The 22,553-nt window shown below is 39.9% G+C and overlaps 3 protein-coding genes across 6 annotated transcripts in view; 1 reads left to right on the top strand and 2 right to left on the bottom strand.

Annotated features, from left to right (window-relative positions):
- Positions 1–4,131: 4,131 nt before the first annotated feature.
- On the bottom strand, positions 4,132–10,640 carry LOC114460545 (uncharacterized). Its single transcript, XM_028442433.1, has 7 exons — positions 10,497–10,640; positions 8,749–9,231; positions 8,045–8,440; positions 7,233–7,617; positions 7,071–7,118; positions 5,227–5,295; positions 4,132–5,166 (listed from the first exon to the last, which is right to left on the bottom strand). The coding sequence occupies exons 2-7, from the start codon at positions 9,223–9,225 to the stop codon at positions 4,319–4,321; spliced, it is 2,223 nt and encodes a 740-aa protein (XP_028298234.1). The 5' UTR covers positions 9,226–9,231; positions 10,497–10,640; the 3' UTR covers positions 4,132–4,318.
- The window catches only part of LOC114460574 (uncharacterized), a 22,142-nt gene continuing 5,354 nt past the window's right edge, over positions 5,766–22,553 (bottom strand). Inside the window, exons 1-7 of one of the 2 annotated variants that reach the window (XM_028442491.1) lie at positions 18,648–18,784; positions 15,948–16,310; positions 15,667–15,744; positions 15,511–15,607; positions 15,394–15,435; positions 15,030–15,214; positions 5,766–5,819 (exon numbers count right to left, since the gene is read on the bottom strand). In XM_028442491.1, coding sequence (XP_028298292.1) covers positions 15,082–15,214; positions 15,394–15,435; positions 15,511–15,607; positions 15,667–15,744; positions 15,948–16,310; positions 18,648–18,702 — 768 coding nt within the window. In that variant the 5' untranslated portion in view covers positions 18,703–18,784 and the 3' untranslated portion in view covers positions 5,766–5,819; positions 15,030–15,081. Of the gene's footprint in view, positions 5,820–15,029; positions 15,215–15,393; positions 15,436–15,510; positions 15,608–15,666; positions 15,745–15,947; positions 16,311–18,647; positions 18,785–22,553 lie in introns of those variants that run through there. The other variant, XM_028442490.1, reaches the window with a different exon arrangement.
- On the top strand, positions 11,167–14,599 carry mogat3a (monoacylglycerol O-acyltransferase 3a). 3 transcript variants are annotated; one of them, XM_028442463.1, is made up of 9 exons: positions 11,167–11,418; positions 11,807–11,985; positions 12,129–12,189; positions 12,264–12,407; positions 12,526–12,656; positions 12,721–12,764; positions 12,849–12,939; positions 13,017–13,125; positions 13,251–14,599. In XM_028442463.1, the coding sequence occupies exons 2-9, from the start codon at positions 11,857–11,859 to the stop codon at positions 13,403–13,405; spliced, it is 864 nt and encodes a 287-aa protein (XP_028298264.1). In that variant the 5' UTR covers positions 11,167–11,418; positions 11,807–11,856; the 3' UTR covers positions 13,406–14,599. The 3 variants fall into 3 exon arrangements, with proteins under 3 accessions (XP_028298264.1, XP_028298263.1, XP_028298262.1); XM_028442462.1 differs by having other exon boundaries at positions 11,167–11,444; positions 11,812–11,985; XM_028442461.1 differs by having other exon boundaries at positions 11,167–11,444.

Below are 22,553 nucleotides of genomic sequence, written 5' to 3'. Positions count from 1 at the left end.
AACTCTGAATTAAACAGGTTGTTAGATTAAGTCTGAATTAAACAGGTTATAGATTAACTTGAATTAAACAGGTTGTTAGATTAACTCTGAATTAAACAGGTTATAGATTAACTCTGAATATTAAACAGGTTATAGATTAACTCTGAATTAAACAGGTTGTTAGATTAACTCTGAATTAAACAGGTTGTTAGATTAACTCTGAATTAAACAGGTTATAGATTAACTCTGAATTAAACAGGTTATAGATTAACTCTGAATTAAACAGGTTGTTAGATTAACTCTGAATTAAACAGGTTGTTAGATTAACTCTGAATTAAACAAACTAAAAATTAACTATGAATTAAACAGGTTATAGATTAACTCTATATTAAACAGGTTATAGATTAACTCTGAATTAAACAGGTTATAGATTAACTCTGAATTAAACAGGTTATAGATTAACTCTGAATTAAACAGGTTATAGATTAACTCTAAATTAAACAGGTTGTTAGATTAACTCTGAATTAAACAGGTTATAGATTAACTCTAAATTAAACAGGTTATAGATTAACTCTGAATTAAACAGGTTATAGATTAACTCTGAATTAAACAAACTAAAAATTAACTATGAATTAAACAGGTTATAGATTAACTCTGAATTAAACAGGTTATAGATTAACTCTGAATTAAACAGGTTGTTAGATTAACTCTGAATTAAACAGGTTGTTAGATTAACTCTGAATAAACAGGTTATAGATTAACTCTAAATTAAACAGGTTATAGATTAACTCTGAATTAAACAGGTTGTTAGATTAACTCTGAATTAAACAGGTTGTTAGATTAACTCTGAATTAAACAGGTTATAGATTAACTCTAAATTAAACAGGTTATAGATTAACTCTGAATTAAACAGGTTATAGATTAACTCTGAATTAAACAGGTTATAGATTAACTCTGAATTAAACAGGTTGTTAGATTAACTCTGAATTAAACAGGTTGTTAGATTAACTCTGAATTAAACAGGTTATAGATTAACTCTGAATTAAACAGGTTATAGATTAACTCTGAATTAAACAGGTTGTTAGATTAACTCTGAATTAAACAGGTTATAGATTAACTCTAAATTAAACAGGTTATAGATTAACTCTGAATTAAACAGGTTGATAGATTAACTCTAAATTAAACAGGTTATAGATTAACTCTGAATTAAACAGGTTGATAGATTAACTCTGAATTAAACAGGTTATAAATTAACTCTGAATTAAACAGGTTATAAATGAACTCTGAATTAAACAGGTTATAAATTAACTCTGTATTAAACAGGTTATAGATTAACTCTGAATTAAACAGGTTATAAATTAACTCTGAATTAAACAGGTTATAGATTAACTCTGAATTAAACAGGTTATAGATTAACTCTGAATTAAACAGGTTATAGATTAACTCTGAATTAAACAGGTTATAGATTAACTCTGAATTAAACAGGTTATAGATTAACTCTGAATTAAACAGGTTATAAATTAACTCTGAATTAAACAGGTTATAGATTAACTCTGAATTAAACAGGTTATAGATTAACTCTGAATTAAACAGGTTATAGATTAACTCTGAATTAAACAGGTTATAGATTAACTCTGAATTAAACAGGTTATAGATTAACTCTAAATTAAACAGGTTATAGATTAACTCTAAATTAATTTACACAGACCTACAGACAAAAATCCATTCATAAAAAATACTGACAGGTCATGTGACTCCATGATGACGTCAGAGGAGTTGACAGATAATTAATGAGTTAATCACAGACAGACTGACAGACAGGATGAATTACTGACGGTGACGTAGACCCACCCCAGCTCGAGGCGGTCCGGCCCAGCAGCTCGTGGGTTCGCGGGTTCCAGAAGAATTCCCGCCATTGGCCCCCGCCTTTCCGCTCTTCTTCTTCTTTGGTGCCGGACATGATGGAGCTGCTCTGAGCAGGAGGAAGATGATGAAGAGGAGGAGGAGGAGGATGGAGGTGATGAAGATGATGGAGGATGTCGGTGCCGCTCGATCCGCGCTCTACGTTTCCCGCCCTTAGCGCACGAACCTCCCGCCAGTCCGTTCACAGCCGTCCGTTGTTTACTTGTTTGTTTGGTTGGTTTACGGCGGGAGATGCGCGAGGACAGAGCGGCAGACAGACACCGACGGAGGACAGACACGGATTACGTCACTGCAGTAAAACCTCCCCCACCACAAGTGACGTCACAGCGTCACACCAATCACAGGGCGGCCCTTACAGTGTGTGTGTGTTAGTGTGTGTAAACTGTGTGTATTATAGTGTGTGTTACTGTGTGTGTGTTACAGTGTATGTGTTACAGTGTGTGTGTGTTACTGTGCGTGTGTTTTATAGTGTGTGTGTGTTACTGTGCGTGTGTATTATAGTGTGTGTGTTACAGTGTATGTGTTACTGTGTGTGTGTGTTAGTGTATGTAAACTGTGTGTATTATAGTGTGTGTGTTACAGTGTATGTGTTACTGTGTGTGTGTGTTAGTGTATGTAAACTGTGTGTATTATAGTGTGTGTGTTACAGTGTATGTAAACAGTGTGTGTGTTACAGTGTATGTGTTACTGTGTGTGTGTGTGTGTGTGTGTGTTAGTGTATGTAAACTGTGTGTATTATAGTGTGTGTTACAGTGTATGTGTTACTGTGTGTGTGTGTTAGTGTATGTAAACTGTGTGTATTATAGTGTGTGTGTTACAGTGTATGTAAACAGTGTGTATTACAGTGTGTGTGTTACAGTGTATGTGTTACTGTGTGTGTGTGTTAGTGTATGTAAACTGTGTGTATTATAGTGTGTGTTACTGTGTGTGTGTTACAGTGTATGTGTTACAGTGTGTGTGTGTTACTGTGCGTGTGTTTTATAGTGTGTGTGTGTTACTGTGCGTGTGTATTATAGTGTGTGTGTTACAGTGTATGTGTTACTGTGTGTGTGTGTTAGTGTATGTAAACTGTGTGTATTATAGTGTGTGTGTTACAGTGTATGTAAACAGTGTGTATTACAGTGTGTGTGTTACAGTGTGTGTTACTGTGTGTGTGTGTGTGTTAGTGTATGTAAACTGTGTGTATTATAGTGTGTGTTACAGTGTATGTGTTACTGTGTGTGTGTAAACTGTGTGTATTATAGTGTGTGTTACAGTGTATGTGTTACAGTGTGTGTGTGTGTGTTACTGTGTGTGTGTTTTATAGTGTGTGTGTGTTACTGTGCGTGTGTGTTATAGTGTGTGTGTTACAGTGTATGTGTTACTGTGTGTGTGTGTGTGTGTGTTAATTATAGTGTGTGTGTTACAGTGTATGTGTTACTGTGTGTGTGTGTTAATTATAGTGTGTGTGTTACAGTGTATGTGTTACTGTGTGTGTGTGTTACAGTGTATGTAAACTGTGTGTATTATAGTGTGTGTTAGTGTATGTGTTACTGTGCGTGTGTCTGTTACAGTGTGTGTGTTACTGTGTGTGTGTTACAGTGTGTGTTACTGTGTGTGTGTGTGTTACAGTGTGTGTTACTGTGTGTGTGTGTGTTACAGTGTGTGTGAGGATATTGTATCACTGAAGATGGACGTGAGGCCCACAGATTATAATCATATCATTAATAATTTTATATCTGTATTAATTTTTAATCATTCAATAAAAATAAAAGTTAAGTTTAAAGTAAAAAAAATAAAGACTAAAACAATTAAAACTAACTTTGATTTAAATGTTAAAAATTAAGGTTAAAATAATGATGTGAAAAATGGATTTGACTAATAATAAATATCAACATGATGAAATAAAATGTATTAAATAATTCAAATCAATCACAATTTAAAATGTGTAAAATCATCTAAAACGAGAATAATAATATTCTGTGATGATTAAAGCCGGTTTCAAACTCGTGGCTCGGGGGCCAAAATCTGGCCCTAGGAGCATCTAATTTGGCCCACAAAGTTAAACTGTTGAAAAAAACCTCAAAATCCTTAAATTTTCCTTAAATTATTAAATAATATTTTCTTTAATTAAATAGAAATGTGTCACATTTTCAAACACATGATATCTGTCACTATTGATTTAGTAGTATTTATTTATACTAGTTATTTATGTGTAAACTAGGAACAATAATGTTGAAATGACTCTTTTTCCAACATGAAATCCGTGGCCCACTTGAGGTCACACTGCTCTGTGTTTGGCCCCTGGTTTAAAGGAAGAGTTCATCTTATTTCTGTTATTAATCTGATTATTATTTGTTTTATTAACAGAGTAAAAAAAGTTGGTGCTGATTGGTCGGTGCTGACAGCAGGGTGGACGGTTACCATGAGAACCAGCTCAGAAGTGGGCGTGTCCCAGGTTGGGTCCCTGTCCACCCGCTGAGCCGTCCTGCAGCATGCTCCGCCCCGGCTGTGCTCTGATTGGATAGTCCCCGGGCCACGGGCTCCTGGACAGCAGCTGTTCCACGCTGGGTACCGAGGTCCTGTGGAGAGCCGGGTACGCCGTGGGACCGAGGGTCTGCTGGGAACCATCAGAACCAAAGGGTCCCACTGGGACCGAGGAAGGGTTCAGGTTCTGTAGAGACTGCTCCACAGGGTACAGGTGCTTCTTCTGGACCCGCCCCTGGTTCTGGCTAATGTTCTGGCTGAGGGTCTGCAGGTTCTGGAGGTCCAGTCTGCTGTGGCCCAGTGGTTTATTGTGTGTGTGAAGGTGGTTCTGCTCCAGCGGGAGGAGCTCATGTGCTTTCTTCTGGTTCTGGTTTGTGTCCTGGTCCTGATGGTCCATGTGGACCTGATACTGCAGTCCCTTAGGGCTGTGGCTGTTCCCCGGCTCCTGGTGCTCCACCTGGCTTTGGCTCCGGTCCTGGTGTGGCTCCTTGTCCTGCGCTAACATTTGGACCTGGAACTGTGACGCCTCCTTCTTCTGGCTGTGGTTCTGGTTCTGCTCCTGGTCCATCTGAGCGTGGAACTGCTGCTTCTTCTGGGTCTGGATCTGGTTGTGGACCTGGTTCTTCACGTCCTTCCAGTGCCGGCCCTTGAGGACTGGTTCTAGGTCCAGACAGCGCTGGCAGAGCTCCTTCCCAGGGACGGAGTGGAACAGGACGTGGGCCCCCAGCTGCCTCCAGACCGCCTCCTTCTCTTCTGAGGACCAGGGTCGGCGCCGGGCCTTCTGCTGGACCAGTGGAGCTGGAAGAGAGAGACCAGGTCAGGTTCTGGATCTGATATTAGAAACCCAGTAGGACTCACCAACAACTAGGAGCTGCTCTTTGGACTGTGGAGGAACCTCTGAACTCAGAGAGCCTATGATCTTTGGACCTGCAGAGAAGTTACACTTAGTTACAGTTACAGTGAGTTGCTGCTCTTTGCACTGTGGAGGATTTAGATCTAGACAGCTTTAATGATCCTAAAGTGTCTCCATACACCAGGTCATATATACATTTAAAACAGTCAGTTCATCAGTTTCTAACCATCATGTAGTTCAGCATCTACAGGTGGAAAATGAATAAATAATACAAATGTATCAGTTCATGAGACTCTAGTCCAGGTTTAACATCTGATGGCAGAAGACCTGGTGTTTGGGTTTGTTCTCCTACTGAGCATTAATATAAACCAGGGGCCACATTCTTTATACTGAAGGGCCAAAACTAATGAAATTAAATATGCCAAAGTGTTGAAAATAAACACTTTGAAATTGAAGAACATTTTTTCTTTGTTGTGGAACAAATTATGAAATATCTTCAAAGACATTTAGATAAAGCCAACAAAATGAGACACAACATACCCCTATATATACACATATATATGTACATATATATATATATATATATATATACATATACTGTATATATACATACACACATAGGGGTATGTTGGAGATTAATCTTCTTATAAATCACTGTACTGTATTACATTGATTTTGGTTGAAATAGAGATTATAAGTAGAACATGATAAAAAAAGTGTTTAAAAACACAAACTAAAAACAAACATTTTCATACGGGGCAACGAACCAAAAACCTTGTAAACCTGCTTTGGCCCAAACTGGACGTCCTTGTTTTAAATCATCACTTTATCTTTTTTACCTGTTTCTACCAAAAACAACTTCACTTATTCAGGAACAGTTTTATCTTTGACAGAACGAACAAAGAACACGTGTTAAAAGTTTCACTAGTTTGTCTGGTTTGTTCCAGACATTAAAAGACTTTAACTTCCACAGCAAACGATTCTTTGTTGACGTCACTTAACGACAATAAGAGTCTAGCACGTGTTTTTAACTTCTCTACATACTTAAAGAGTGTGTCCACTAGGGCTGACATGAGTCACAGAGTTACTCGAGGCAAAAATGGTGCGTTGAGGCATCGTTACGTTCCTATGACACGCACTATACAGTGTGTGCAGGGACCACACACCACTAGCGCGTCATCAATGTGTGACAAACATTCTGCATTTAGTTAGCGCCATGGCGTGGAGGAAGCGACAGGGAACGTCTAGTCTGTAATCTCAGCAGCATCAGAGTCAGTCATCTGTGTCAAACACTCAGTGTTAAACTGCTGAGTCACTATCTTCTCCTCCTCATCGTCTCTACTAACTACAGTAATAGTGTATTTAAGGTGATAATCATTTGTTGTGCACAACCGCTGCGTCACATTGTGTCACAAACACGTCAGATAAAAGAAAATACGAGGCGATAAAACACTGCGTTCACACCGGACTAGGGCTGCACGATAAATGCAATTTTTCTGACACATATTGAAACTGTAATTTGATTTACAATTTTTAAAAAGTAGCTTATACAAGTAAATGCATAAGCGTTTCATTTTTTTTTTCCAAATTCCATGTTTTCTACATTAATTTGTTTTTTTTTTTGCAGAAAATGTGTTTTAAACAAAATAAATACTAATAAATAAAAAAACCATAATTAAACAAAATGTATGTCAAAAATAAAGCAAGATACAATTAAATGAGCAGGTGAAGCACCTCGTAGGAGACGTTGTCCATGTTCATGCAGTGCAGGATGCTATGTGTGTGTGTGTGTGTGTGTGTGTGTGTGTGTGTGTGTGTGTGTGTGTGTGTGTGTGTGTGTGTGTCTCACCGTGTGTTCCCAGCTCTCTCCCACTGCTCCCAGTCTGTTCTGAATCCACTGCGCACACACACACACACACACACACACACACACACACACACACACACACACACACACAGAGATAGGAGCTGATAGGTCAGCTCTAAAGTGGGCGTGGCCTACAGGTCCTACCTGTGTGCAGGCCCAGGTGGTCCCACTCCCTCTCCAGGACGTGGTAGAAGTCTGTGGTCCTGGCGGCGCTCTCCCAGTCCCCGTCCTGCAGACGCTCAGCGATGGCGACCTCGCACACGGCCTTCAGCGTGCTCTTCACGGCCAGGGGGGGGCGGCTCCACCGGTTGCCCGCCGCCTTGCGGGCGGCGCCCAGGGCCAGGCTGAGGCGGCCCGGGACCAGGAGATCCTGCAGCGTGCGAACGGACGGGTCCAGGGACTTGGCGGCCAGCAGCAGGCGGCCCAGCTCACGCAGCTTCTGACTCACGTAGTCGTAGGTTTTCAACACGCCGTCCTCGGCCCCCATCAGCCTGTTCCCGTACTTACAGATCAGCCAATCAGATTTCACCTGAGGACAGGAGACACACGTCAAACACGTCAAACAATCACCTCTAATCACTGATCAATAACAAGAGACGATCAATCACTGGTGAACACGTCACACTCAGTCACCAGCTGTTTACAACTGGTAACTAGTGACTACTCAACACACAGGGGACAGGGTGAACAGGTAAAGTGGTGAACAGGTGACAGGGTGAACAGGTAAAGTGGTGAACAGATGACAGGGTGAACAGGTAAAGTGGTGAACAGGTAAAGTGGTGAACAGGTGACAGGGTGAACAGGTAAAGTGGTGAACAGGTAAAGTGGTGAACCAGTAAAGTGGTGAACATGTGACAGGGTGAACAGGTAAAGTGGTGAACCAGTAAAGTGGTGAACATGTGACAGGGTGAACAGGTAAACCTGTGAACAAGTAAAGTGGTGAGCAGGTGCAGCACCTCGTAGGAGATGTTGTCCAGGTTCATGCGGTGCAGGATGCTACTGCAGCTCTCTGAGGCACTGCTACATATAGGCAGCAGACGAGACGCAGCCGCCTGAACCCGCCGCTTCCTGTGAGGTTTGTTCCCACGGTCAGAGCTGGAGTCGCACTCCACGACGGGCTCGGAGACGGGATCCTCAGTGGGCGTGTCCTCTGTGGGCATATCTTTGGAGTCTGGGAGCGGAGCCTTAGACGGGTGGAGGACCAGCTTCTTCCTACAGGTCACCTGATGCTTCCACAGGTCAGCTCGCAGGAAGAAGCCCAGGCACAGCGGGCAGGGCAGGTAGTTCCTAGGGTCCACTTCCTCTGTGGGCTGACGGGACGGCACAATCTCACCACTGCCCTGTCGGATCACCTGAGGACACACACACACACTAAATACTTTGAGCAACTCAGAGCTGCCCTGAAAGAAGCAAAAGGAAGGAAAAAATGGTAATATTAAGTATAATTATCTTTTTTTAACTAAAAATAAACATAAAATCCTAGTAATTTTCGACTCTCTCTCTCTCTCTCTCTAGTACCCCCTGTAGTGTTGTTGCGATACCCCCATTTGAGAACACCAATCTAAATGATCAGAAAGAAAGAATAGTGGTATGATTTTATTTTACTATATAGCCCACCCCTACTCTGATGTCAGACGCTCTGATGACATCACAGACTCACCTCTATGTTGTGCAGGTAGTTTCCTTTGCAGCGCAGGCGTTCCAGCAGCAGGTGGCGTCTCTTGGAGCCAGCGGGCAGGATGCTGGCGGCGTGCACTTCCTGTTGGTCGCCGTGTTTCCTCAGCAGGTGGCGAGCGATCTTCACCTGAGGGCGTTTACAGAACACGCAGAAGTGCTTCTTGTCCCAGTGGCGTTTGCCGTCGTTTCTCGACCTCCTGACGGTCACGCCCACTTTCTTCTTCTTCTCCTCCTCCACCACACCGCGCCACTTCCTTTGGCTCCGCCCCTTACTCTCGGCGGTCGCACGGTCGTTCCACCGCTTGCTCCGCCTTCTTTCTGCGGTCACGTTGTCCTTCCTGAGCTGGCTCCGCCCACCCAGCAAGCGTCTACGGGTTTGACGGACAGGAGGGGGAGGAGAGGGGGGGTCAAGGGTTTTTACATCTGATTGGTCGGAGTAGTCGTCTGAGTCAATCTCCATGACGACCTGTGGGCCAATCAGAGAGGAGAGCGTCATCGTGGTGCATTCAGGGAACACATTTATTACAGTGACTTTGAACTAATGTTATAAATAAGGAGAGGAAATTAAAACTGATCTTGTATTAATCATTTATTGTAATGATTAAGTAATAATAACTGTGATGTTTCTATGTGAAGCATATTGTATTCACTTGAAAAAAAAATATGTTTTTCAGAATATTTTTTGTATGTTTTTCAAAGTAATTTTTTTCATCAGTCTCCTAATGGTATCTATAGTAACCAATGCATCATTTTATTATTTTCATGGAACATGTCATATCCAGGAGAAATGTGGTTATGTCCCTTAGATCTGAATGTTCTTTCCTTCTGAACAACCATAGTTCTCAGGTGTCTGAGTAAATAAAGTCCACCTGTAATGACATCAATATTATGGCTTAAATATAGAATTATCCCCTAGTGTACATTTTTAGCAAATTAAACAATTCGGCCATGTTAGCGCTCAATAAACAAATAAATGTGTTGTGTCAAACGCACTGAGCTCAGATTAAAAAAAAAAATAGTTTGAAAAACAGAAACAAATGAAAATATTAGCATGAAAAACAGGAAAAAAAAAAACATTTTAAGAATAACTTCAAAACACAGGATGAAAATGTGCACAAAAAACCGAACAAAAAAAGTCTGAAAAACAGAAGGAAAAAAAAATAGCAAGAAAAACAGAAGAAAATTGGAACGAAAAACACAACTAAAAATTACGCAAAAACATTTTTCTTTTTCTTTTTAAATAACCCAAAAAACAGAACAAAAAAATTGTCCAAACACAATTTAAACAATGTAAAAAGAAGTCTGAAAAACAGGAAGAAAGTAAATTGTCCTGAAAAAGTCTGGAAAAACTGAATAAAATTAGTCCCAAAAACTTTTTTTTTAATAACCCGAAAAACAAACCAAAAAAACAACAACTGAAAAACAGGTTGTTGTTGTTTTTTTTTTTTTTGTTTGTTTTTTTTTTTCAAGTGAAAGCGGTACGCTTCCGTAAATCGTTAATAATATTAATGTAATAATAATAATAATAATAATAATAATAATAATCCTACTTTCGAGGTGTGTGAACGCTGTGGTCCGGATGTAAGTTCTGGTTCTGTAAACAAATACATACCGTTCATAAAGATCCAGGAACAGTTCTGGTCCTGAGGCTGTAAACCGGGTCACAATTTACACCCGGTTCCAGAGACTCCGACAGGCTGAACCTGCCCCGGGTCCAGGTTCAGGTCTTACCTGGATTCTGGACCACTGAGTAGGCCTTTCTTCTTCTTCTTCTGTGGGTGTTTCTCTTCTTCTTCTTCTTCTTCTTCTTCTGTAGGTGTTTCTCTTCTTCTTCTTCTTCTTCTTTGTGCTAATGGAGATGTAAACACAGCAGAGCGACACCACTGGTGGTCATAGTTGGTACTACAGCAAAACAAAGCGCTGTTTTCATGAGTTTTAACTACAATCTGTCCTTTAATAATGTTTAAAAAATATGAGAATCAGACCTTAATGAAATAATTCAGTGGAGAATAAATATATTTATTTTAAAGTCAATCCATCCAAATAAAAAATAAAAATACTGTCACGTTTCATCAGAAAGAGAAAAATAAACAAATACTTGTATTTTTTTCAATGTGTATGTGTATCTCATTCAAATATTTACACCTAAAACATGTATTTATTTCTGTCAGTTATTTAATCCATCTTAAGAACTCATTACAAAATAAAAACTAATGGTTGAGTGTCTTTGTTTATTTGGTTCTAAACATAATTATCTTAGTTGTTGCTTTATTAAACAGAATTCGTTTTTTTTTTAAAATCTAAAACGTGTAAAAAGTTGTGCTTGTCTCGTGAACACGCACGGGAACGCGCTCGTTTCCGACTGTTTTTTTTTTTTGTTTTTTGTTTTTTAAAGGGAGCTCTGATTGGCCGAGAGGAACCCACCCAGCTGCCGTACGCATGCGCAGTGAAGGCCAAACTTTTGTGTTTGTTTGAGAGTGAAGTTTGACCCAAAGTTTAACAAAACCAGAAAGTTTAGCAAAAGCTCCGGAGCTTCAGCGGGAGTTCGCAGCGCGCTCAGCCGGCCTCGGAGCGCCCTCCCCGGGATGAGGATCGAGTTCGCCCCGCTGAACGTCCCTCTGCGGAGGAGACTGCAGACAGCAGCCGTCCTACAGTGGGTCTACTCCTTCCTGGCTCTGGGTAACGGACCTGTCTGTTATCTGTCTGTTATCTGTCTGTTTCTAAACCAGTGGTTCTCAAACTTTTATGGGTGTTTCCCACTAAATAATCCTGACAAATAACACATGTTCTAATGTATTGAACTAACGGAACAAGTAAAACCATATTTCATAATAAATAAATAAAATAATGAAACTAATCACCTGCATGAAAAACAAATGTAAAAGTGACTAATAGTTAATAATTAGTCAGAAATAAAAGCATTGTTTACAATCTGTGGTAAAAACTTAACAAACCAAAAAGGAAATTAATTTCTCTTTAGGGGCGCACCCCACACTTTGAGAAGCTCTGATTGTGTGTGTGTGTGTGTGTGTGTGTGTCAGCTCAGTGCTGTCTGGCTGCCTTCGTGCTCTTGGCTCTCTCTGATTGGTGGATGGGGGCGGTGCTCTATGCTGGTTGGCTGTGGTTGGACTGGGACACGCCCACCAGTGGAGGTCGGAGGTCAGAGTGGATAAGGAGGTGGAGGCTGTGGGAATACTTCAGGGACTACTTTCCTCTGAGGGTCAGACCAAACTAATCAATATCAATGATCACTGATCAATAATTAATGATCAGTGATAATACATAATCCATAACTGATCAGTGATCAGGACACACACTGACACATCATTGATTGATTGATTACTATTGATGGGTTTGTTACAGTTGATCAAAACAGTTGATCTGGATCCAAAGAAGAATTATATCTTTGGATTTCACCCTCACGGTCAGTAACACGGTCTGTTATTCTGTCTGTCTCTAACCTGTCTGTCTGTAACCCGTCTGTCTGTCTGTCTGTAGGCGTCCTGGTTGCTGGTGCGTTTGGTAACTTCTGCACAGAATCCACTGGTTTCTCGGAGCTGTTTCCTGGTCTCAGGTCTCACCTGCTGATGCTGCCGTTCTGGTTCAGGGTTCCTTTCTTCAGAGACTACATCATGTGTGGAGGTAGTGGACCAGTCTAAACCCACTGTAGTTTAGTGCACGGGTTCTTCACTTTGGAGGAACAATGATAGACGTGTTCTTTCAAAATAAGAGTCGGTGGAATAATGCCTCTGTGTCCCAGGTCTGGTGTCCAGCTCTAAGGCCAGTCTGTCTCACCTGGTCAGTCGTCCTGGGGGAGGGAACGTGGCGGTGCTGGCGGTGGGCGGAGCTCCAGAGGCGCTGGATGCTCGCCCGGGCGCGCTGACCCTTCAGGTACGAGGTCACCTGGTGAACAGGTCATGTGACATGTAATGCGATGCTTCGCTCTGTGTTGAAGGTGCGCAGCAGGAAGGGCTTCATCAAGCTGGCTCTGAAACACGGGTGGGTGGAGCTTGTGGAGGGCGGGGCTCTGAGGGGAGGGGGTGGGGTCAGAGCGTGCTGTGATGTGATTGGTTGTCGTTGCAGAGCTCAGCTGGTTCCTGTGTTCTCCTTCGGTGAGAACGAGCTGTTTGACCAGATGGACAATCCCTCAGGCTCCTCCCTCAGGAGGCTGCAGGTCAGCGGACACGCCCTCAGACACGCCCTCGGACGCTTTGCATTATGGGGTGTCGTGTGCTGTTGTTGTGTTTACAGAACAGGCTGCAAAGCATCATGGGAATCGCTCTGCCGATGTTTCACGCTCGAGGAGTTTTTCAGTACAGCTTCGGTCTGATGCCGTACAGGAAGCAGATCAGCACCGTGGGTACGCAGTGCACGTACATGAACGGATACCGACCACACCGTGCAGATACAGACACCAGACATCTGTCTAGTCTACACCACGTTCCCGTGACTCTAACATCTGACGTGTTTCTGTGATTTCCTCAGTGGGGAAGCCGATCGCAGTGTCTCAGACGCCGTCCCCGAGCAGCGAGGACGTGGAGCGTCTCCACTCCGTCTACCTCCAGAGTCTGACGGAGCTGTTTGAGGAGCACAAAGCCGCCTACGGCCTGGACCAGGACCAACACCTCACCTTCATCTGATGCTAACGCTGCTAGCATCACGTCTCTGTATTTCAATAGGAACCGTGTCCTCATGGTGCGTTTAAGGGCCTCGTTAATAGGAAGTGTGACTGTTACTGTGTGAAGACAGGATGTGATGTCACATGCTGCCCTGTGATTGGCTGAATAAGAATGTTTACACGTCTGAAATCAATAAATGTTTGTCCTCACTTTGTTTTTTAACCTCAAGCTTTGTCAGAACTTTCTGAGCATGTTTTTATCTCTCCTAACTTCACTTCCTGTTCAGGTTCATGTGACAGAGGCTCCGCCCCCTCAACCTCAGCCTATCACTTTGAATCAAAACTGAACCCGGACAATAAAAGGATACTAAGGAAGCCATATTGTAGATATCTGAGGTCTGAACCCAATGGAACAGGAAGTGAATCATCTGTTACCGTGACGATTAACCAGAGACGGTGATGATAAAAATACAAACTTTAAAGGGTTCGTTACAACACACGTGTACGTGTTTTTAAGTCATTTTGTCTCAAAAACTAAACACTGTAAATATTTGTGCTTTAAATATATGTATATTATTGTTCAACAAAAGCCGATTTGAATGTAATAACACAAGATACATAGATATACTTTATTTCCTTTGAAAAATATAAATATCTTACAAAAAGTGAAAACAACACAAAGTACAGTATCTTATTTTGATCTGTTCAATAACATCACAGGATCAATCAAACTGATACATCATCAGTACTAGTGCATGGTAGTTTACAGTAGAACATAGTGTCAGACCAATGTGATCATTATATGACCTGTATCTGATCTGGTTAGAACAGGCTGAACAACACAATTCAGATTAATTCAACCTCTGGGCCGTTCCCTGGCCCCGCTGGGTAGGGCCCCTAATAATCAGAATGATAACAATATGGTTCCTGGCACTGCTGGTCCTAGGAACCACGTATGTTTACGTACACAGTTCCCTGGTTACGTGTGCTTGGCCCCCTAATAAGGCAAAACCTGTTTGAAAGGCAAATACGTATTTGGTAATTGAAAATGTTAAAAGTGACATGTATACATTGAATCACTTGTGTGACCTGCCTCAGGAATATTGATGTAAATGAGCAGTTTAGATATAATCTGGCACATTTACAATCTGTGTACAACGTGTCTATGATTGTTCATTAATGTGTGTTGTCCCAATCAAATAAATACATGAAAGTATCTGGATTTGCTGTGTTACATAATGCAGGAGAAACAGAAGACTGACCTTGACCTTAAATATGAAATTGAGTAAAGGTCAAGGTCACACATTGAAAGGAAATGTTGTTCAATGGTACCAGTCTGAGCACTGTGTCTCAATGTGTGGCCAAGTTATAGAGACATCATGAACTTTGACCTCTACTGATCTTTTTACTTTTACAATTGTCAAATACAAATATGTCATTTGTATGAGAAAGAAATAAGGTTTTATGTGTTTCATGTTGGGCTCTGATATAAATATGTGACATCTGTCAGGTTAGAACTGAACTAAACATTTCCTCACACTGATCATTCATTCTCTGTCTCTACTGCACAAACACTTTGACACAAAGGTTCAAATGTGGGTCACAGTGGAATCTGGTACAGATCACATTTTAAATGATCATTATATATATATATATAATCTGAAGTGAGCTTTAAGGCTTGTAGTGTGAACGAGACCATTATGTGTGTGGGGGGCGGTTTGGGATCGCACGCAGATTGGGATGTGATCTTAGTTTGGCCCCCTCCTCAAGATCAACATCAGGATCAACATCAGGATCAGGATGGTGAACAACCTCCTCCAGCTCCACGGCCCTGTGAGGAGAGAGAAGGTTGTGTGAGGTCATCACTTCATGTCCATTTAGCACGCACGCACGCACACACACACGTACGCATGCACACGCACACACACGTACGCATGCACATGCACACACACATGCACACACGCACACACACACACACACATGCACACACGCACACACACATGCACACACCTCAGCTGACGTCTGTTTCTTCTAAAATCTTTCCAATGATTCCTGCATAAAAACAGTAAAACACGAAAGTTAAAATGTATTTATACTAAAACACATTTATATAGTTTATATTCTCACCTGTAATAAATGACAACAACCACAATAAAAACTAAAACACCACTAGCAATGATTCCATATCGGTTTCGATGTTGGGCATCAGGTGGATGAAGATGATCTGAAACAGAGACGCAGTGACTCAGATGTTCAGTGTCCATCAGACTCTGAGGAACTCACCACTCATAGATGCTGAGGTGATGTTCTTCACTACTCCAGGTTCCTTAGTGACTTTGTCATGGAGAAAGGCGTCCATTGCTGACAGTGTTAAAGGTGAGAGAAGCTTCATGTTAAAGGTGGAACGACATAATGTGCAAGAACGTGATATTAAAACATCACAACAACTATCATCAGCGGTACCACAGGTGTTCTCTCTGTTTCACTCAATCAAAGCACAGTTTCTATGTCTGCATTAAAGGATTATTTTCAACATCTCCAGAAGAAACTAAAGTCAAACTCACCTGAAGGACCAACTCTCAGACTGATGGAACAGGATGCATTTCCACCAATAACTGATCCAATAACTGATCTCTGCTGACGAGATGAGTTTCTCCGGAAGATTCGACACTCATAGGTTCCTTCATCATCTGGTGTCACGTTCTTCAGAATCAAACTGATGGTTCTGTTCTCTATCTGTAGATGTACTCTGTCTCTGTAGGACTGGAGCTGATATTCTGGATCAAACAGTTGATCTTTGTACAGGAGAACGTATCCATCCTTCCGGCCACTTCTTCTCCATTCCACTACGATGTTGGTTTCTCCATCAGGAACTTCACATGGTAGAGTGACATCACCTCCAGGTTCTACTGAGATGATCCTTTGGTCTGAGGAGAAACAGAGCAGAAAGGTTGAACAGCCAATCAGATCCACAGATATTCATCAACAGCTCAAGGAGCAGCTTCTCCTCCTGAAACAAGTTACCATAGCAACCGTGTCTACATTAAACTGAACCTGAATTTGTTAATCCTGGATGTCTCTGACCCCAGGATTAACAAATCCAGGATCTACACTGATCTAGTTAACGACTGTGTGATGATGAACAGATCAGATTAAAGGTCTTTATCCTCATATCTCTGAGTTAATGAGCTTCATCAATCCTAGATCAGATTAACTCTAGAGCATTAACTACGATATATACAGTGTTATTATCACAGTTTGTCTCAACAGTCCATGTAATAGGATTGAGATAGAGGCGGAGCTAGAGGCCTCAACTTGGCCCAAATGTAGTCGTTGAAATTAGGTTATTATTGGACCGTCCAGCGTAGTTCAATTTGAGCCCTTATTTAGTCGTTGATATTGTGGGTTTTTATTGTCAAAATGTGTCTAAATTTAGCCCTAAATATAGTCACTGACATTTAGTTGTCATTGGATTGTTCACAAGTAACTAGCGGGCGCCCGCCGGCGAGCCCCGAGTCAGCAGAGAACGAGCCCCAGGTTAGATGGAACCGGAACAGGAGCAGGACCCCGCCCAAGGATGACGGCCACATCCTCAGCCGCCCGGGGCACCAAGTGGATGCTGCGAGTCGCCTCACTGGCCCCCAGTGCGCCCCAGATCAGCCTTCATCAATGTCGCCTGCGCCTTAATAATGATCAAAGTCAGGAAAAAGCCTTTAAACAGGTCATATTTATAAATTCACTTAGTTGATATAGTTTAATCTGGTTACTGTAATGTAACTAAAGTATTCAACCACAAAGGTTTCCAACTGTAACTGTAAAAGTGAAACTTTCTGAAATAAAACTACAAACAAGTTGTCATCAGTGTAAAAAACATAGATCTACAGGTAGATGTGAAACTAAATAAAACAAACCCTGGAACAGTCATGTGACCAATCAATCAATAGTTATAGTTGAGAAAGATTAAGTTTATTTTGGTCGTTTGGCGCTTGTGTGACTTGTGGCGATGACGCGCTAGTGACGACGTAATCTAAGATGGCGGCAGCCCTGACTACAGGAGAGACTATTTGATAAAAGACATGATATAATGAAAAGACTGGATGGCATAAACATGCAGACTTTCACACGGACCTCTGTAAATAGAACAGGCGTGACCGGACAGCAGGCACTAGGACCCAGAGGTGAATCAAATGTGTCCCCGTACTGCATGTATAGGCTGTAATATCACCAGTTTATCATTTTACCAGTTATTAGAGCTACTGTCTTTATCAGGGACATAATATTTATTACTGGTTATTGTTTTACAGAGAACAATGCATTGATTATCAGGGCCAGCAATCACAGTAATCACTGACAGCTGTGTCTGCTGCACCATTAATATCAAATACATAAAGCGGTAAAATTACAGTTAACTACAATATGTTTTTTTTATTATTATTATTTATTTCTTTAAAGGGACAATGCACATTAATAAACATATAAATGTAAAGATGCCTGAATTAGCCAATGGCTACTTTTCATCTATAGTCCCTGGCAGATCAATAATATACAAAGACCAATGTACAACATTAAAGATCAAAAATCATCCACATAGTGATCAGTGGTCACGTGTCTAGTTCCCCTTTAAATAAATCACTATAATAATCAGCATGTGAACGTGGTTCTAACATTTTAAACTGTGTACAAATTTATTTAATTTTGATTAAATAAATTAATCTCATGATGACACATTTGTTAATGCAGTCCATGTACGATCAGTTTATTTTATTTTATTTTATTTTCATTACTAGGAGGCGGAGCACTTTTAGTTTTCCCTCTCTCTAACAACCAATCACAGCTCTGTATCAGACTGCATCACACCCAGTGACAGGATTAGCCACACCTCCTCACTCAGATCGAACTTTCTAGAAACTTCTAGAATCACTTTAAAGCTCAGAGTTCTTACTAGGAATACTGAGGCTAAATTAGGAGCTAGCGCTGCATTTATGTAGCTACACCTGAACGAGGTAACATATTAATAATAATAATAATAATAAAAATAATAATACATCCGGTTTCCTCTCCACGTGTTTCTGAGCGGTAGGAACTAAAAAAACTAAACAATAAAAGTCCAGAAAACAATAAGCAGTAATAATTATGTTCTCTGTGGTAAAGATAGTAGCTGTAATAACTAATAAAATAATAAAGTTAGTGATATCACAGCCTTTACTAACAAATAAAGAATAATGTACAACATTAAAGACTAAAAAAAAAACAATCACACTTACCTGAAAACACAAAGGTTCCATAAATGACCAACAGCTGAAAACAGACAGTTTTCATGGAAGAGACGTCCAAACACGGTCCTCGAGAGCCGGTGTTCCACACAGCTGAGGTTAGAACATCCAGTTAGAACCTCTCCACAGCACCACCTAGTGGCTGGAGGTCTACATAGGTCAGCAACATCCAGTTATTAACCTTATACATAAATCTAAAACTAAAGCTGCCAAATATAATCTATGCAGCTGTTCACTGGTTTATTTCACACTATTATAACTGTTATTGTTTAGAATAACCAAATAAATACATGAAAATACTAAAATACTCTTCTTTTTTTATTGTGAACACAAACCAACATATTACAATCACACACACACACACACACACACACACACACACACACACACACACACACACACACACACACACACACACACACACACACACACACATATATATTCACTAACAATGTAGTTAATCAGTTCATTAAACAATGTCATTATTTCATAAGCTGATTAAAACATAAAGGTAACACTAAAAAACACTATTGCACACATTGACAGCAGATATATTTGATATGATTTTATATAAATAATAAATTACTGCACCAGGTGCAATGTTAATGCATTATTATAATTATTACCACTAACTATTGCATTAACACCTCCAACGTTTAGCATAAATTTGCTATTTTCAAATAACCATCATTTATTCCCACATGGTTAAATGTTGAGTATTCTGAGTCTACCTGTGTCTGTGTCGTGGCTCCGCCCCTGTTTCTCCTCTGTTCACAGCACATGATGAGTCACTGTCAGACATCATTTATAACAATGTTGGGTTATGCATTTCTCAGGCCTTCAGTGAGTTCTACCTAAATAATACACCTTATTATACCGTTAATATGACATCACAGCTTTAGGAGCCATACACAGATACATTACATCACCATTAATATAAGCTGTTCCAGCAACACTTCATTTGTAGAGCATTTAGAATCAATAAGCTCACATTCATCATTAAGAGTAAGAAACTAAGATCACAGATACTGGCAAATGTAAAAAATAAAAGCTGATTTTAAGAGATTAATCAACAAAGTGTTAATAAGTCCATCAAAAGTATATGTGAGCGTAAACAAATTCGTCCAATAAAATGCGCATTGTCAGCATTTCATATAAGACGAGGAGACAACGAAACCAACAATTCATTTCAAATTAAAAAAGTAAAGCAAACACATTTGTTTTGGAGAAAATACAACAGCAAAACAACTGAACGCCTCACGTTATTTACATTATAAAATACAGTGGATTAGAATAAAATTTTAATTTGTTTTGACATTTTATTTTGTTAGCATTGATTGATTACTGACAAAATAAAATGACAAAAACCTATTAAAAATGTACGTGCATACATTTACCCCCCCTTAAACACATTTACTCCCCCTTAAACATGTTTACTCCTCCTTAAACACATTTACTCCCCCTTAAACACGTTTACTCCCCCTTAAACATGTTTACTCCCCTTAAACATTTACTCCTCCCTTAAACACATTCACTCCCCTTAAACACATTTACTCCCCCTTAAACACATTTACTCCTCCTTAAACACATTTACTCCTCCTTAAACACGTTTACTCCTCCTTAAACACGTTTACTCCTCCTTAAACACATTTACTCCCCCTTAAACACATTTACTCCTCCTTAAACACGTTTACTCCCCCTTAAACACATTTACTCCCCCTTAAACACGTTTACTCCCCCTTAAACACATTTACTCCCCCTTAAACACATTTACTCCCCCTTAAACACGTTTACTCCTCCTTAAACACATTCATCCCCTTAAACACATTTACTCCTCCTTAAACACATTCACTCCCCCTTAAACACATTTACTCCTCCTTAAACACGTTTACTCCTCCTTAAACACATTTACTCCCCCTTAAACACATTTACTCCTCCTTAAACACATTTACTCCTCCTTAAACACATTTACTCCCCCTTAAACACATTTACTCCTCCTTAAACACATTTACTCCCCCTTAAACACATTTACTCCTCCTTAAACACGTTTACTCTCCTTAAACACGTTTACTCCCCCTTAAACACATTTACTCCTCCTTAAACACATTTACTCCTCCTTAAACACATTTACTCCCCCTTAAACACATTTACTCCTCCTTAAACACATTTACTCCCCCTTAAACACATTTACTCCCCCTTAAACACATTTACTCCTCCTTAAACACGTTTACTCCTCTTTAAACACATTTACTCCCCCTTAAACACATTTACTCCCCCTTAAACACATTTACTCCCCCTTAAACACATTTACTCCTCTTTAAACACATTTACTCCCCCTTAAACACATTTACTCCTCCTTGAACACATTTACTCCCCCTTAAACATGTTTGTAATTCTTCTCTAGTCTGCATTTACTTCACCCACTGGAGTGTCACGTTTAAGGGGGAGTAAATAGTTCCTTAATAGCTACAAAGAGGTTTATGCAGTTGATGTAACACTCTTCTTTTCTACTGCTGAGAAGCCGCAGCAGTCACAGATTTTTTTGGGTCACAGATGCGCGTCTATGTATATATTGTCTATGGGGTGTGGAGCCTAAAAGAACAAAAACCAAACTCAGTCGGTCTAAAAACAATGGTTCATCTCTCATATTTCTCTTCGACTCAGTTTCTGAATGGATTTAGTGAGTTTATTCCACTAATCGTTTCAGGTCCAGGCTTCAGTGTAAAGTGAACTATTGTCATGCAGGACAAAAGGGGAGGAGCTTGAGCACCATCCATAAAGTCAGTAAAATGATGGTCCATTGTTCTATGAATCTGTGATAACCACATTTATTTATTCATCTGAATAATATCCACTGTTATCCAGGAACGTTTATTATTATTATTATAGTCATCTTAAAGATGGAAATCATGGTTTTAATCACTAATAAAATGGTTCAAAGGGAATAAAAATTGTGACAATAGGTGTAAAAGTGGTGGAAAAGGTTTATAAGCGCTGAACATCTATTAAAAGTGAAAAATATTGCATAAAAGTCATTGAAATGTGATGTAGAAGTGTCAGAAATGAGAGTAATGTAGCAAAAATACATTAAAAGGAGCAAAAATATGGCAAAAAAAGAGATGAAAGTAGGTTAAAATATTGTAGGAGTTTTAATAACTCTTGAGGTCACTGTGTTGGAGGCTGTAGGTAAACAAAGAGCATGAGAACAACTGCTGTAGGTCTTCAACACATTTATCCTACAGTACAGGCCTGAGGTGTTGATAAATAATACAGTTATGAACAGAGAAAAAACAACAAAACATGACGATAAGATACAGATGAATTATGAACTCAATGTTTACAAAGATCAGGAATCATTTGTGCATTTTATTTATAGTTCACAGAACAAATGAGCAACAACAACATCTGTTTGGTTTTTCTGTAAACATGTTTACATAATAATAAATAAACAATAGTAACTCATATAATCACATTGACATATTTATCAAGTTAAAGATAAATAAATCATTAGCACAGAATAAACTATAAATAGAAATAGAAAATAGAGGTAAACTTTGCTTAACTTTGTAACAGTTTCTTAAAAAAACATACTTTAGGTTTTATTTGATCACAGTTTGAAAAGTTGAGAAACTAAAGTAGTTTTCAGTCATTAATACTTAATAGAAAAGTATAAACATGGTGTTACAATCACAGTGTTCTCCTGTGGGAGGAGCTAAACAGCTGGAATTAGTTTGACTTCTTATTTTTAGTCTTCACTTTTTTTTAGTTCACTTTATTATTTTTTAGAGCAGATTTGCTAGTTTTTATTCTCTGAAAATGTTTAGTTTAGTAGCCATTAGCTTGTAGCTATTAGCTTAAAGCTATTAGCCTGTAGCTTTTAGCCCTTAGCTATGAGCT

This window comes from Gouania willdenowi, unplaced genomic scaffold, assembly GCF_900634775.1.
Source record: "Gouania willdenowi unplaced genomic scaffold, fGouWil2.1 scaffold_51_arrow_ctg1, whole genome shotgun sequence".
In the NCBI taxonomy this organism is placed as follows: Eukaryota; Metazoa; Chordata; class Actinopteri; order Blenniiformes; family Gobiesocidae; genus Gouania; species Gouania willdenowi.
This window is presented reverse-complemented; position numbering and strand designations above follow the sequence as displayed.

What these genes read in the sequence shown, in the direction of transcription:
- LOC114460545 (XM_028442433.1), bottom strand. Translation starts at nt 9,225, where the DNA reads ATGGAGATTGACTCAGACGACTACTCCGACCAATCAGATGTAAAAACC. An exon ending in TGGACAACATCTCCTACGAG is followed by an intron (nt 7,618 to 8,044) that starts GTGCTGCACCTG and finishes TCCTGTCCTCAG; the next exon opens with GTGAAATCTGATTGGCTGAT. An exon ending in CCACCTGGGCCTGCACACAG is followed by an intron (nt 7,119 to 7,232) that starts GTAGGACCTGTA and finishes GTGTGTGCGCAG; the next exon opens with TGGATTCAGAACAGACTGGG.
- mogat3a (XM_028442461.1), top strand. Translation starts at nt 11,351, where the DNA reads ATGAGGATCGAGTTCGCCCCGCTGAACGTCCCTCTGCGGAGGAGACTG. An exon ending in GGGACTACTTTCCTCTGAGG is followed by an intron (nt 11,986 to 12,128) that starts GTCAGACCAAAC and finishes GGTTTGTTACAG; the next exon opens with TTGATCAAAACAGTTGATCT. An exon ending in AGACTACATCATGTGTGGAG is followed by an intron (nt 12,408 to 12,525) that starts GTAGTGGACCAG and finishes TCTGTGTCCCAG; the next exon opens with GTCTGGTGTCCAGCTCTAAG.